The following is a 16,074-nucleotide window of genomic DNA, read 5'->3' as shown; positions in this document are numbered from 1 at the left end:
GAGATTCAGCAAAAAATGAGGACTTTGAGTTTGTTTAATTCACATGTCACAATAAAAATCCTATTGTTCTTTTTCATTTACATAGCAATCCTTGATACAGTAGTTTTGTAACCAGAAGCTCTGTCACAATATTACCCTGGGAAATGTGTAAAGTTAAGCTTTACAATTCAAAAACTTGGACCATATGACTGTACATTTGTCAGTAATCACATGAAGTTTCAATGAGCCCCTCAGAAGCAACATTGCTAAGATCACATTCTTCCTGGACCTATTTAAAACTATTAATTTTCAAGATTTCAGTAGATCTTTATTTTGTAGTTCTTATCACTGTTCTTGACAAGCTAAACTGTACGGATTAATAGTGAAATAAGAAAAGTCTGTGAGCATCGTCAAGATTATCTCAGCTGCTTCCACATAACACACACTAAAGCAAAACCACACTTAAACAATTTTCTTACTGGAAAAGAACACCAAACTCTTTCCAGGTCTTGATGTCAACTCATTTCTCTCATATTTATTTATGAAGACTACACAGTAAATAATAAATAATTTGACTTCCAAAAAATCCTCTAAGGTCTTAGGCAGCATTTTGTTTCCTACTTAATTTGAATCAGATGCTTTTCCTGTATATACTTAAAACCCAAGTAAACAATTTAGCTTTAAGGTAATGATCTGTGAAAGAATAACACAATCTTACATTTACAATGTTATTAGCATAGAAGGATATTAAGAACAACTTTATATTTTTTTAGTGGACAGAATATTTATCTGAAGTAATAGACTGATGGATGAGAGAATTCTCAAATGCACTGAAGTTACAGCTTGCGGGACTGCAGATAAATCAGGTAACTGACACATCAAATTAGTCACTAATCTTCAAAACATTTAAGTATGCTTGCAAGACAGTGTAAGCACTGGACAACCAATAAGCTATTTACCTCAGCAAGCCGGACTTTGAAATATATTATTCCTTGTTTTAAAGCAATTAAGTTGGCATATTAGTAAGATTAAATCAACTATTTCTAAGTTTTCAGTTTAAATTGAAATAATTTCTATGTGTCAAAATGCCCAAATGATTATTATTCCAACTACATCTCTTTTTACCACTGAAAATGAACATGAATTCCTTTTTCATGATTTACTAAAATGTATTGTGCCACTGCTAATTTGAGAAACTCTTTCTGATATTATTTTCACGAGATGTATGCATTTATCTTTTTAAAAACAAATTGCCAGAATGGCCATTTTAGGAATTTGAAGCAACATGTAAGGTTGTTCCAAGACAATGTAAATTGAAAATGGCAAAAATGGGATGGGACTGATCAAAATGCTTCCTATAAAATAAAAAAACAGTGACTGTATTACTGCATAAGAAATTCAAATATATTTTGAATTACTGTGCAACCCTAAAAGGGGAAGATACTTCTAAGTGTCTTTTCCTGCTGATACTGTAGTACTGGACAAGACTATCTTTCTGGGAAGGTCGATGGAAACTCTGTTGTGCCTCAATGTCTAGCTATGCAACATGCCAGCATTGCAGAAAATTTTATGAGTCCTAACCATTCATACTCAGGTGCAAAAAGAAAGATCTTTCAGCATAAATGTCTCAGCTGTCATTAATTTCACATGTAATTGGGAGTTTAGCTACATTATATTTCAAAGGGTTTTCCTTTTCTCAAAACTAAAGGCTGAATTATTACAGATGGCAATTTTGGCAGATGGTTGTATATGAAACTGAGTTTATAATTAGGCCAAATGTGACTTGTGCAATTAAGGCAATGAAGATTTGGAAACAAGAAGTGTCAGATTGGTACATGATCAGTCTGGTAGCCACAGAAAAACGACGGAACCTCATCATTCACACTTACAGAATACATTGCCTGTTTGAAAATTTCTTCTTAATTGCATGAATTAGAAGATAAGCAGCCTTTCATGCTCAGAGTGTAAACTAAAGTAACCATGGCTTCTTACATACTTAAGTGCATAATCCTTTTTTTCTTCAGTAGAGGTTAATGAGATGGTCTGAAGCAATCTAACAGCTCCCTGCTGCTGAGAGGGCTCTCAGCATCTCCTTCTCCACAGCTTTTCTCCTTCTGACATTCACCCGACCCCTTTGCAAGTCAGTAAATTCACTGTCAGTGTCTGGCCAATTCAGCTCAGAGACAGGAAGCTAATCCCTGAGGAATCAGTGGAGGAGGAGAAGTGCAAGGATAAGAAGACTATGACTACCCTCTTCGGTGGAAGTGACCTGCTGGGCTCACTCTGACATTTATCAAGCTGCATTTCAAGCCATATTTTATCTAGTGTCAAAAAGCTTTCTAGATTGGTAATTGTGTGTGAAGGTAGCATTGCCTGTTTTAGCATCTTCTGACTTCCAATTGTGTTAAAAATTTTCTTTCTTCCATGATCAGTAACATCCAGTAATCATTCTTTCTACTGATTCTTGCATATCACTCAGTAGTTTCTTGCCCTCAACTTTCAGTCTCTTTTTCATTTGCTTTTTGTTTCTATATAACATTTTTGCCTATTTAAGGACTGCCATTTCTATGATATTATTTTTTTCCAAAGGGACAGTCAGGACTTTTTTCAAGATGACAGACTACGACCGACCCAAAACTATTAGTTTTTAAGTTTCAATTTCTATTGCTACTGCAGCCTCATCTGTTGGTTGATTTGCTCAACCACAAGTAAATACAGAGATTTTTCAGCCATTTTTCTTGACCAAGTCTTGCTACAAGAACATTAAAATAGAGCTTGAAAATAGTTTTTCTAACTAATGAAGACTGCTGTTATTAACATTACAATTAGTTCAAAACATCCCTACCCAAATGCATCCCCCTTGCTCTTCAACATCACAAACTCCACTTGCCATCATGCCATCTGTTCTCCTATCTTCTCTAAACCTTTATAAAGTTCCTCAGAATCTCTTTTAATTTCAATTAACCTGAGTAATTTATGTAGCTTGCACATGTTGTTCATCAGTCTGTGAACCCTTTTACCAGATTGAACTCGATGAGGTTGCTGACAATTAGAGAACATTACCTCTTAGGCTTTTGCCATGTGATAAATTAATGACTTATTCCTACAGTTTGCTTTCTGTCCCTAAATAATTTTTTCCTCAGACTGTTATGACAGGAGAAGATACAGTACAGGGCTACTTAGTTTTCTTAGACTTTTTTTTTTAATCAAATTAAGTCATTTTAATGCTTTATTTTTATTCATCCATTTCAAAACACAAAGAATTTTAGTACATTGAAAGCATTTATTTTACAGAAGCTGGGCTTTTCTATTCGTTTCTTTGAACTCTATTAATACAGAGTTTCCACCTCCCTTCTACTGACATTTAAATACAATAAGCTCTGCTGACAACGCAACAATAGAGGCAAGCTGTTAAGAAAAATTCTTTTTTAAAGTCTGGACATATTCATTAACTCTGAAGACAAGAAATATGAGTTCATGCGTTAAGACACTATATATTTAAGAAAATTAAGGGAACGCCATGATCACCTATATTTACCACATTATTAACACTTTGAGTTTACTGTAAAATAAACCTGAGTTATAATTTATAATCTGCCCTGAACTTCCGAACTGTCCATACAAACTGTAATTCCTATAACCTTGTGGTTTCTGGGTGGGTTTAAGAATCTTGTTTGGATTTTTTTGTTTGTTTGTTTGGTGTTGGTATTTTGTATGTTTTGTTTTGATTGAGATTTGTATAGGTTTATGTGTACAAACTCTATAGAAGTGTTTTTAGTACTACAGTGTTTTCCCACAAATCCCCTGCATTTCCAGGAAGAGGAACATTCCCATGATATATAACAATATGCAAGTCTTTTCAGCTTAGAGCAAAGAGACACAGGATATATCCCAGATAACTTCATTGTCATGGAAATGTGACTGCAGAATCAATATGGATGTCAATAAAAGGTTGCCTGAACAGTTTTGTTTTAGTTAAGCTAAGTAGAACAGTATCTAAACTTAAAACTGAAGCTCCACTTGCAGCTTTGCTTTAAAATTGCAGAAATTGGGAGGTAAACATACTGAAAGAAGAAGCTGAGTCAGCCCTTTTGTGGCTCAGTGTGCCAACAGAGATGCAGGTACATCTGAAAGAAAAATAATCTGAGAAAAAAGCTCCCTAGGTCTGTACTATTTTGCAGAAATATAAATGCCTATTTAGTACAGTTGTACATAAAATGTAATTCTAAAGACACTAGTTATGGAGAACTTTTAATTCATTAAATGACTGATAAGAAACCCTAGATATCAAGAATATATCATTACAACAATTGTAATAATGTGACAGAATGGATGTTTTCCACAGGATTTACTTATATAAATGCAGCTGTGAATTGTGTCCAGCGTGTTAACTTCCTACAAAGCTTCACATTTGTACAAGAGTATCCATGTGAATTGGAAATAACCACAGTTGTCAGCAGTGATTCTTCTGATACATGTTCAGCAGCATCCTTGTTATAGATAAGCTAACAGGAGAAACTCATGCAAACTTTATTGACACTTAATAATAATTCTTAGCTCATTCATGAACCTAATTCTCACACGTTTCCTAGGATTGCTTTTCTTAAAGAGGATACATTAGGTTCTCTGGCCTATCATGAAATTTCTCTCACTTCTGTAATTAACATCAGAAAATATCATATCCCATAATTGAGAAGATTAGTGCAAATCGCCTCATAGTATACACTTTTCAGTGTCTACATCCTAAAATTCTAGTAAAACGTAAGGTACTTTCCTAAATGATGCAATTTCTTAGCAAACTTACTTAAATGATTTACTTAGTTTTTATAGGAAAAACATTCTCCACACTTTCACAGCATTTGTGCCATTTGTTCTGAAATAAGTAATGGCATGTGCATGTTAAAAAGAGAATATACCATGGTGAATAAAGCCCAAAAGCACATCGTGGTTTGACAGTTAGCACTTTAACTAGGTATGAATTCAACAGTAACTGTTCTTGGATATATAATCAATAATATTCTTGGATGCAAAGCAAGAGGGACTTGTTTCAAAAGAAATAAACCACTGGGCTGAAATCAGATTAACTTCCCATATGTCTCAGATAATTTCTAAGTGTCAACAGCATTCTGTTACAGTGGGAAATGACCAAAATACTGTACACAATCTGACTATTACTGGGAAATATCTTGTTTATTCCTAAAACCTGCGTGTGAGAAGAGATTTTTAAAAATGTTCTGAGGAGAAGAAGACAGGAAATTCAATCCAGATGATTTAAAGAAAGTTTTAGGCCAGATTTTTTTAAAGGACAAACAAAAACACCAAATCAGATATTTCTAATATGGCTGGGTGACAAAGCTGAGATACAGCAGAAAGCAAGTACTTCTTAAAGGATTTCCTTTGGCCTCAATTAAGTATCTGAACTTTAAAGGAAGAAAAAAAAAAAAAAAGCCAGAATTTTCTTACTATATTAAGAAAATTGCTGATGTTACAGAGAAAAAGGTATTATCACTTCTAGAAATGGAAGATCAATATTTCAGAGCACTCTTTATATCTCCATTAATAGCTCAGGAGTTCCATATAAGTAAACAAAATATTCTACAAAACACTGTATTCATTCTAATTCTGAGACACTTGGTTTTTACAAAAGACAAAATACAGTAAAACCAGTCTATTCAGAAGATTAATATTTGAAGAGGACCTCAAAAAGATTGCAGGAAATTAAAATGGCCACTGAACAGACTACTACAAAAACTGTAGAAAAATATTCACCAGAGGTAAAGCTGAGACTACGTGGAAGGAAACAGGATGATGACAGAGACATCTTCAGTATTTTGGCTGCCAGAAGTGCTGAAGTTTTAGTGCCCGAGGTGAGGATGCTGACTTAAATGTAAATGAGGACAGGAAAAGTGCACAAAGACATCAGGCGAGGACCCTTAGTTTTCTACATGAATGGGAAGAGAAGAGAGAAACTTGAAGGATAAGTAATTGTTTTAAAATGTGGTCTTGAGATGTGATGATAGGGGAAAAAAATCTAGAAACTTTGATCTCAGATATGGGGCTTTGAACTAAATCTTCCTGCATTCGTGGCAGAAAAAAAAAATCATTGGGTGACCATGAACACCACCCTACTTGGGAATGGAGTTCAATTTTTAAAAATAGCAAGATTTTCACTGGATTAGTAGCCTTAAGAGAGAGCTTTCACTACCCAGTCTTACACTACTAAAGGAACAAACAGTGAAGAAATTTATCAAACAATTTGGAACAGACATCAGAACTAATTAAACTGGCCTCCAATACAGCACTGATAGTTTTTGCAGTTAGTATAGAAATACAATCTACATATTGCAGAACCACACTAATTTGAAAAAGACATCAGTTATGAATATTGGAGATATATACTTTTTTCTTCCCTTTTAAAATAACCACCAAAAAGCTCTGTTTATTCAGGAACATATTTTTAATCCAAGCCAAAGAGGGTGCCAAGCAGTGTTATACAAGCTTCCTAAATTCATTTGGCTGACTAATGCTCCTATTCCTGCATGCTTCAAAGTACTATGAGAAAAACAAATCTCAAGAACTTACATTCAGATCTATATCAGTTTAAACCATAATATATAATATTGTCTGCTTGCCATTTAGTGCAAAAGACAAAGTTTGCTGAGTTCATTTAATAATGAGTAAATGGAGCCTGGAAATTAGAGGGCTGGAAATTAGGACTTCTCTACAATAAACCACTAGCCTGTTTAAATTTCAGCCTCCCAAAATCTCTAAGCACTTCTTTTCATTTAGTGAATTATTCTGCATATATGGAGCATATAAATAATTTAAATGTATCATGTCTGACTCCTCACTGCCTTGCTTCAGTCCATTACTTCAGATAGACCACAAGTCAGCATCCTGGTATTCTACTCCCATTTTAGACACAATTATGAAATCTGTATAAGCAGAGGAATTTTTTTGATCAACATGAAATGGAGGAACAAACTTCCCTTTGCACTTTAAACCTCTCATACTTACAGGCCCAAAATCACACTTTAAAATAATGACCCTTGTACATCAGTATATGGACATGTACCAAACTCCAAGTTTTCAGTCTGTGCTGTAGACACCCTAATGTTCATTCTCGTGTCCAGAAGCAGCTCTCACAAAAAGAGCTGCATTGCAAGATGCACAGTGCATTTTCAATTTTTAATGGAATAGATTGTCAGGACATGTACATCTTAGTTTTACAGTCAGACTTACATTGCCAGAATAGCTTTTTTCTAAAGGTAATTGGAGGTCATGTGTTACTAAACAGACCAAAGAATCCATCCAGCCATTATGTATCATACTACAAACATAAGAAGACATATATATTGGTCTGCTGCTACCAAGCAAGCACAAGGTAGGAAGGAAAATTTTATGGTTTTCCCTCACACTTACGAATTCATTTAAAATGTATACAACTATCAAGTATCAACATAAAACTCCTTTCAAAAAAATAATTGAGCATTCTTGGGTACTTCCTCAAAAAGTGAGGAACTAACTTTACCTGTCAGTGAGTCCTGAGTTTCACAGTAAACAACAGAAATACAAAAAGAAAAAGCTGTATATCCCTTTGACAAGAATGGTTTAAGATTATCCAGTACAGAACTCAGATAAGGCTTTATTCTGAGAGCGTTTTACTGTGCTATTCTTTTGTCTCACTTCTTTCATAAAAAAGCATGGAGTGAAATCACACACAGATTATGTCTCTAATGTAAAAGAAACACCGTTGGCACTGTTGGTATTTCTGTGCACATTATTCTAGGCTGAAACAGGACATTCCCAAGGCTTAGCTGTACCCACATTACATAGAGATTTTTTAATCTCTCGGGCAGAAGTCTTGTACACTATGCTTGTGACCTTCACTGCACACAAGTTTGTGCACAAACATATCCTGGCATCCAGAGAGGGAACACTGTGTATGTACAGACGTTTTTGATTGGCATGTTTTCCTCTGTATCTATGTTGACACCAGTTCAGAAGGGTGAGATACCTGGATTCCCTCCTAACATTCATTAGTTGCAAGGAAAAAGCCCAAAACTATCAGTACAAGTGATTCTACCTACATGAAGTAGAGAGATTCCAACCAAAGCAAATGCAGAATGTAGATCGTATCTGCATGTACAACGTATGATTGTATCATACAGTCATAGACTGTGTATGCTTTACTTATTCCTAAAGCTATATTTAGGATGCTTCTAAAAACTTCTGGTACCTCTAAAGAAGATACAGAAGAGTGAGCAGGACTACACTTATCCTTGGCTTTAACTGTGAGTGAACTGATGACCCAGGAGCTGAAGGCTGCAAAACAGACGAAGGCAGAAGACCAGCTGAATACAACACTCTACGAGGGTTTATTGTCACTGAGACAGTTCAGAGGATCGCATCCAAGCCAGGTTCAGTCACATGGAATGGCCAGATTTGGAAACACCAAGCTACAGGAACAGATAGGACTGGCAGACTAGTGTTTCAGATTTGCAGATGACTAAATCTTTCTGAATGGAGGTTCAGAGATTGGCTTGATTCACAATATGTGAATGTGAGCTCATGGTCTGAGATAGTGCCCCCCCACTCATTCCTAGTTCACATGTCAGCCACCCTCAAGATTGAACAAATAAACCTAACAGCTCAGTAAGATAGTCTTAAAGGATGACTTAACTTAAAGGAGTTAAAATCTTAAACTGTATGGATCCAGTTCGGGTCTGGAGCAACAGTGAAGTTACACTTCAGATTCACAGTCTGGACTTGATTTTTTTTTTCTTCTTTTCTTCCCTCTGGCACAATGCATAATTACTTAGACAAAGTAAAACAGCTTCAACAAGACTGACTGGATGGTTAGACCTTTCCTGGAGAAATAATTTCCTAGCCAAGAAAAGATGTGAAACTGTGTCTCTCTCACTCCAGTGAGAATCCTCAGGTGAATTCTTTTAGATCAGCCTTTTTCTGTCTCAACTGAATCAAGGTTGTTCACAAACCCAGAGGTAATGTCTGTAGATCATACACTCATCATCTCAGCCTAAACCTGCAGGTTTTGTATAAATCAGTCTGAGCTGAACTGTGAAGCCCACCTTTGCCCAGGTCTCAAGGCTGCCAGCAGATAACCTTCTCTGATGTCCCAGCTCTACTGCCCAAAATCAGAAAGAAGCCAGTGAAGGTGGGGGAGTACCAAGATATGTACCCTGACTTGTGGAAACTATTCACTGGAACATTAAGAAATACCATGTGAATGGTAAAAAATCACCAATGGGAGAAGAGGTAGCTCTTGAGGTTGGGGATAAGTATGACCTGGAAAATAATTCCTGATCCTGGTCTTCTCCATCCCATAGATTTTGCAGAAAAAAATGAAGAAAAAGAAAAGTTAACCAATCCTGTAGTTCCTGCATACTTACATGCACCCTAACAGCAGTGAAGGTTGGGGGCTAGCAAGTATCTGAAAGGTCAATCTACACCACAACTTCTTGAGAGAGCCTTCCAGGAGCCCTTACCACTGTAAGGAGCACTGTTGGCCCAGCAGAAGGGGGAGCCTGCACTTGGCACCCCCGAGTCTCACCTGGAGCCTACACCACCTGGTCTCACTTCTAGCCCTGGTTCAAGTGGTGATGGAATAGCTGGAGGCTCGTGACTCCAGCCACCTTGCAAAACTCTGTGCTCCAAAGCCTGGCTGCAAAGCACTGAGTACCACAGGGGCTTCCCTCAGGCAATACCTGTGGTGACATCTTAGACCTGACGCTATTGTCACCTTGCACCTAAGCCCAAGTCTGCTTCACACAGCAATGATAACAGAAACACAGGTATGAAGTGCAAAATTCCTCATCAGCTTTCAAATGGTTGTTGCGTTCATCTACGCTGTATAACTTGAACATTATCTAAACAGAAACAACAACCAATCATTCATCCAGTGGTTATTAGACAACAATAGGAAATTAGCAGATAATTTATTTCCTATATTATTGTGATCCAAAGCGTTCATTAATCTGAACCCCTGAACGGGCTTTTATTTAGACATACAGTAGAAATAATGCCTTCATTGGCATATCTACTTTCTTCAAACGCGGATATTATGCAGGCTACCAGCTTTAATCAAATAAAATACTTAACAATACTTTTGTTTTCTCTGTTTGTAAATGTAATGTATTTTTTATTTTTATTATCATACTAATAAATGTCTGATACTATTTACATTTTCCCAATAACTAAAACCATCCAGCAAAGAAATCTATATTTTACGTGCTTATTTTCCATGACTTATTTCAGCACTGGTAGTATTTACAAATGTTGGTTTTACAGGTTTACATATGATTGTATAAGTAATGTGAACATGGGCCAGCTGACAAAAATAAAGGTGTTTTACCCCTCTCCACTCACCTTACCTTGGTCCATCTCCTTTTCCCACAAGTGCACAGGAAAACCAAACCAAAACAAACCAAAACAAAAGCACAAAACAAGTGGATCTGCAGTGTGTTTAAAAGGCTGACTAACCTCAGGTTTGGCATACCAAAGACCAGGGTGAGAACAAACGCTTTCGTTTTCATCTGTCAGCTCCCACACCACTCAACTGGAATTGCGTAGGGAGATTTTTCCTGCCTTGCTTCAAATAAATGGGTGTTGTGTTTACATTCTGCATTCTGAGCATTGCCCACTCGAAGCCAAGGACTGCATCTTGCCAACTCTTAACTTTCGTACAATATGGCAATTACATGAGCCAGCATACCATTAAGTCACATAACAAAACTTGGAGAACGGCACTGCCAGCCTGCAGAACTGTACCTGAACGACTGAAATGCATGGCACAAAAGGAGAAGCTAGATTTCAATGTGACAGCAGAACCGGGTCAAAGAAGACTGGGATAACAGCCTCAGTTGAAACTAAAAAGCCAAGTGCCACATAGTTCACAGAGATAAAAAACTTACAGGCACGCACAATGCAAGCAAGAAGTAAAAAAAAAAAAAAAAAAAAAAAAAAGTAAATAGAAAGATCATTCAAATAAGCTTTAAACAAATAAGCTTTAAACAGTGCTCCCCCACCCTACAGTCTTCCAGGTCATCTGCTGCTGCTTATTCTCCAAATGATACTTTATTCTAAGATGTACTTTACAGCTGCAGTTCTCTCAAACTGGCCTTTCCCAAGCTGAGTCAAAACCAGGGTAAAGGAGAAAGAGACCTTAGTTCATTGCTCAATGAGAACAGCACAACATCTTTCGGGCTCCAGCAAGTTCTTTATTTCTGATAAGCAGCAGGTCTATACCTACTGTGCACTCCAAATGTCTTCCAGTGCCTCGTGCTCATCTTTTTTGCAGAAAGAGCAAGAAAGATTGAAGATCAGAGCTCACTATTTCTCCTAAAATAATCTCTCTGCAAACTCGCATCAAGGTATCAGGTATCTCCTTTGAGTTTCTGATTTAGTCTGCTGATAAGAGACTGGAGTGGGCAATCTAGATCATCATAATCCTTTTTCCAGGTACCTCTCCATAATAATTTCTACAGTGCTCCCACTTCAGTGATGCAAACTTTCTGCAGATAGCTGTATGACAGATAGCTGATGTGAGACAACCTAAGAAGGTCATTTAACTACCAGCAATAAGGTGCACATTCAGAGATAAAATGATTAAGGTCTACCACACTTCTAATACTGAGGGTTTTTAGAGGTTGTGTATCTAACCCACTGCTGAGGATTAAGCGCCTGAACAAAGTATCTGTGACACCTTAAAATCAGCAGCCCTCTGAACTGGCCCTATGGGTAACCCCTCCTTGCAGCATATTTCTTAGTAACTTAATCCTATTTAATTTGTCTTCAAATCAAACAAAGAACAAGCAAATCAGAGATCTGCTACATGTTTTTGCAAGATTATATCACACTAGCACCACTCATCCTTTTCTGGTCAAAACGAGAAAGGCTATCTAGGCATCAGTGATATTTTATTTTTTTGTCACATTAGCATGCAAAATTACATAAACTCTCTTCTGATATTAGCTTTGATTACCAAGTGTATAAGATTGCAAATTCTCTCATAATCTTCAATAAGATTAATTAATGGAAACAGTTCCACTGAAAAAGGATTTGTATGACTGGATCTAAATGCTTAATAATATTTTTAAAGACAGTGTTAGCCAAAAAAAACAAACCAACCAAAACCAACCAAACAAAAGCAAACAAAACGAAAAAAAACACTAAAAAAAAAAAACGCAAAAACAAACAAATAAAAAACCCACCATACCCAGGAGGTGTGGGTATGTTTAAAACAAGGGGTTATGTATTCATCGAACTATAGTTTCAGAAATAATCCTTCTAGGGTTGACACTGTTGGGCAGCATGCTTCTGCAGTTCCTGTGGTTTCTCAGGTTAAGACTGATTTAAATGAATTGACCAACCCGCTCCCTGTAAGTCCAGCGTTCAGCACACCTCCTCTCGTTCAGCACTTTTGTTGCACTAACATGAGACGCAGCTACTGCTTCAGCTGCACTAGTTACATATTATCCCTGTGAATCAATACCTCAAACATCAAAATCCCTGATTTAATTTAAGCCCTATCCAGGTATTTTTAAGTGTTTTCAAGGCTCAGTGATTTAGTGGTTCTCACTTTCTCTACTACGTCTATTGCAGAATATTTTAGTATAAGAAGTGCTAAATTATTTCCTGGCTTCCCAATCCTGTTCTTTTCATTACACCAGTTACCAGTCTAGACAATAGCAAAAGTAGTCGTTGGAGAGAATAAAGATGAAAATTTGCTTTAATGTGTTGAGTACCCCAGGGTGCTTATGTTGTCCTTCTTGCTGCATCCTCTTTGCTTGATCCTTCTTTGTGCAAGGGTCTTCATGGTTTTAGTGGAAAGTCTTTCTCAAAGTATCTCCTGCTTTGGTCCCCTCCAAATCATTAATGTTTTGCTAATCCTTAAAATGAAGGATACAATCCTTTGGAGAGCTAGGAGTCTGTTACTGCCTCCAAAAAGCAGGAAGCATAACTGCTTGAAGGCTGACAGATGCTTCACCACCATGACAAGAAACTGTTCCACAGGCTACAGATCATGAGCTCCTGAGTCAAGCCATATGGTCCCAAATGCCAAGACTGTCTTTCCCAGTTTATTGGGAGAGAGGGATTGTTCCTGCTTTGCTCTGAATTTGCAAAAATGCTCTGTTGGTTTTAGAAGTTTACAGTTCATATGAAATAAAACACTTGACTGCTTGTACTCATAAATCCTCAGTTGTTTGTTCAACACTTTTTTCTTCTCTGAAGAAAAAGCCCTATATGTATGCTTTCATGGGCTAGGATAACATCCTGTGACTTTACTGCAATCAAGTTTGGTATTAAATGAATGCATATAACTAATCAAACATAAGTAAGGCTCTGATACTTTAAAAGACCCTTCCCAAATAATCTACTCAGCATACTCGACAAAGATTTTATACAGGGTCTCAAACATGCTTTGAGGTGCAAGGCTTCTTTAGTCATCTAAAGGGTATATGTTGATAGAATTCAGAACTGAAAATTTAACACCCAACTACTTCAGCATCACAAAAATTAAGTCTTCAAGTTATAACTCCTTAAGCATTTGTACACTATCCAGGGCTTTCACCAGCTAAGAAAGATTTCAAAAAACTAGTACTTCTAATTCCTGTCACCTCTTGCAAAACTAACTGCCCAAAAGACTTCAGTAAGGTCTTTCCCTTTTTTAAAACAATATATCTTAGGTCTTTTCCAATGAATGCGTTACTATAGTGTCTTTAGGCTACTGGTGTGTGGATGACCCAAAAAAAACCAAAAAGCAGAGGAAGGCAAAAAGGATCTTCCTTCTAAACAAGAAGTGGAGGGAATGGCAAAAGCCTCCAGCGCAGGAACAGCGGTGTGCGTGTCCATGCACTGGTCTCTCTCGGAGATCAGATTGGGCACTGAGTAGCCCCGGTTCTCACTGCATTCAGCCAGGATGAAGGATACTGGCACCTTGTAAAATCAAGCCTTAAAACTTTTTCGCTTCGGTTTCCCCGAGCTTCTTCTTGCTATAAGATGTTTTATTGGCTTTTTTTGTTTGTTGTTTGTTTGGTTTTCTTTTTCCCAATCGTGTCTGTCCCCATCCTTCCTTCTAAGAAACGCATAGCACAACGACTGCAATTTCTACAGAACTTGGAGAAACAACGGCAGGGTCCTCCGCGACGGTACAGAGTGGCTCTTCACGGCGGGGTGAGGGACGGCGAGGGGCGGAATGCCGGGGAGTACCCGCACACCGACCCGACCCGAAGCCGCACGCTGGAGCAGCTTGAATGGAGCCACAGAGCACAGCAGCCACGGAACGGCTGCCTCCGATTATTTCGTGTTTTCGCACCCGGCTCGTCAAGTGTAACACAGGCAACTGATTTATTTAGGCGATTTTTCCAAGTGCCTTCAGAGATCTCCCAGTTCTCAGCCGCCGATCCGGCCCGCTCGCTGCAACTTTTCCACGGGATGCGGGCGCCAAGGGCAAGACCGGGTGATTTTTTTTCTCGCCCCCCCTACCTCGGTCCCCCAAATCGTTCAGCAGCAGCAGCAGCAGCAGTTCCCATTTCCGGCGCCCCTCACCTCTCGAGTCGCCGGGGAGCCATCCCCTCCACCCTTTCCCCCCGAGGCCAGCCCCACGGACGCGGGTGCCCACTCCGCGCTCGGCGGCTGCCCCCCAACCCGCGCATCCCGCTCCGCTCCAGCAACCCCCCTCCACTCCCCCCCCGGTCCGCAGATGGACAGGGGAGCCTGGGTCCATCCCTTCCCTCCCCAGCAGGTAGGTCCGGCCGCCCCCCGCCCCCGCCGCCCGGCCTCACTCACTTGTGCCTTCTTCATAAGGAACGGCAGCGCTGCAGTCCAGCCCAGCCGGCCGTGTGCAAACTCCCTTCAGCGGAACTGTAGCTCCAGCATAATGCAGCAGCCGATAGTCCACGCATTGGGGTTGCCCACGGCGAGCCCCCGGCGCTGCCTCTGCCTGCCCCGCTGCGCCCTTCTCCGCCGCTGCTCTGCGCGCCCCGCTGCGCCCCTTCTCTGCCCCTCTCCCCACGGCGTGAGGTCCCGTTCTGACTGGAGCCACAGCCGGCGCCCGGCCAGGTCTTTTATATCTCCGATCTGCCTCCGGCAGCGGCGGCGGCAGCGGCGGCAGCGGCAGCCCAGGGAAGACACGCCTTTCCCCTCCCTCCCGCCCTCCTTCCCTCCCTCCTCGAGGACCGGGAGCACAGGCAGACCCCGCAGGGAGGGGGAAACCCGAGCAAACTTAGGGGAAGTTGGAGGCAGGAGCAAGCCCAGCTTGTCCCTTCCCAGGGCGGGAGGGAAGCGCGCCCGCCGGGAGGACGGCGGAGCGGCAGGAGAGGATGCGGGTGGACGCGGGAAGGAGGACGAGGGGGGTGGGGGGGGAAAGAAGGTCAGGGAGCGCTCGGCACTGGCCCCCGAGGTGAGGAGGGTGTCAGAAGACTTCTCCCGGAAGATGCTCGGGGGTGACCCCGAAGAGGGGACGGCAGCGGCCCGGGGCGGGGCGAGGAGGGGCGGGGGTCTTGGCTTCCTCTGCTGAGGGCTCTGGCAACGTGGGGGGAAGCGTCCTGCCGCCACGGCACTTCAGGTCAATGAGGCTGCCGGCGCTGAGCCAAGCCCTTGGGTTGGGTCCCCCACCCACGCCGGTGAGAAGGGGGGGTCCCTCCCGCCGGGGCCCGCCGTCGAGGCGCCGCCTCGGCCCGCGGCGGGGAAGGCAGCGGGCTCGGAGGGTTGGCGTAGATCCCAAGAAGTGCCCGGCATTTTCAGCACAGCACCTATCTGCGGCAGCGGCGTGCACACCCGGCAGGCAACTTCGGGTCTGCGATTTCCATTTCAGTGCTCCTGCCTTTCCATAATCGGCGAACACAAGTTAGGCACTGGAACAGACGTTTGAGCTAGAGCTTGAGAACTCCTCTTACCTGCTCCAGCCACAGAAAAGTTGTTGAGCAGTGCCTCCTAATGCTTACGGAAAGGTGAAACTGCAGGTCTTTTAACACGCTGTTAAATTTGCGTGCTCTGTAAAAAATATATTGGTGTTGGCTGTGGAAAAAGGAGACTTGGGTTTTGGTGCGTGGAGTACTGCTGGCAAAGCCA

The 16,074-nt window shown here is 40.5% G+C and overlaps 1 protein-coding gene across 2 annotated transcripts in view; it reads right to left on the bottom strand.

Annotated features, from left to right (window-relative positions):
• KITLG (KIT ligand) overlaps window positions 1-15,083 on the bottom strand; it is a 57,010-nt gene extending 41,927 nt beyond the window's left edge. The window contains exon 1 of one of the 2 annotated variants that reach the window (XM_071765698.1): window positions 14,791-15,083. In XM_071765698.1, coding sequence (XP_071621799.1) covers window positions 14,791-14,805 — 15 coding nt within the window. In that variant the 5' untranslated portion in view covers window positions 14,806-15,083. The remainder of the gene's footprint in view (window positions 1-14,790) is intronic. The other variant, XM_071765706.1, reaches the window with a different exon arrangement.
• Window positions 15,084-16,074: the final 991 nt, after the last annotated feature.

The sequence above is a fragment of the Heliangelus exortis genome, chromosome 1, assembly GCF_036169615.1.
Source record: "Heliangelus exortis chromosome 1, bHelExo1.hap1, whole genome shotgun sequence".
In the NCBI taxonomy this organism is placed as follows: Eukaryota; Metazoa; Chordata; class Aves; order Apodiformes; family Trochilidae; genus Heliangelus; species Heliangelus exortis.
The sequence above is the reverse complement of the archived record's forward strand: the minus strand, read 5'-3'. Positions and strand labels throughout refer to the sequence as shown.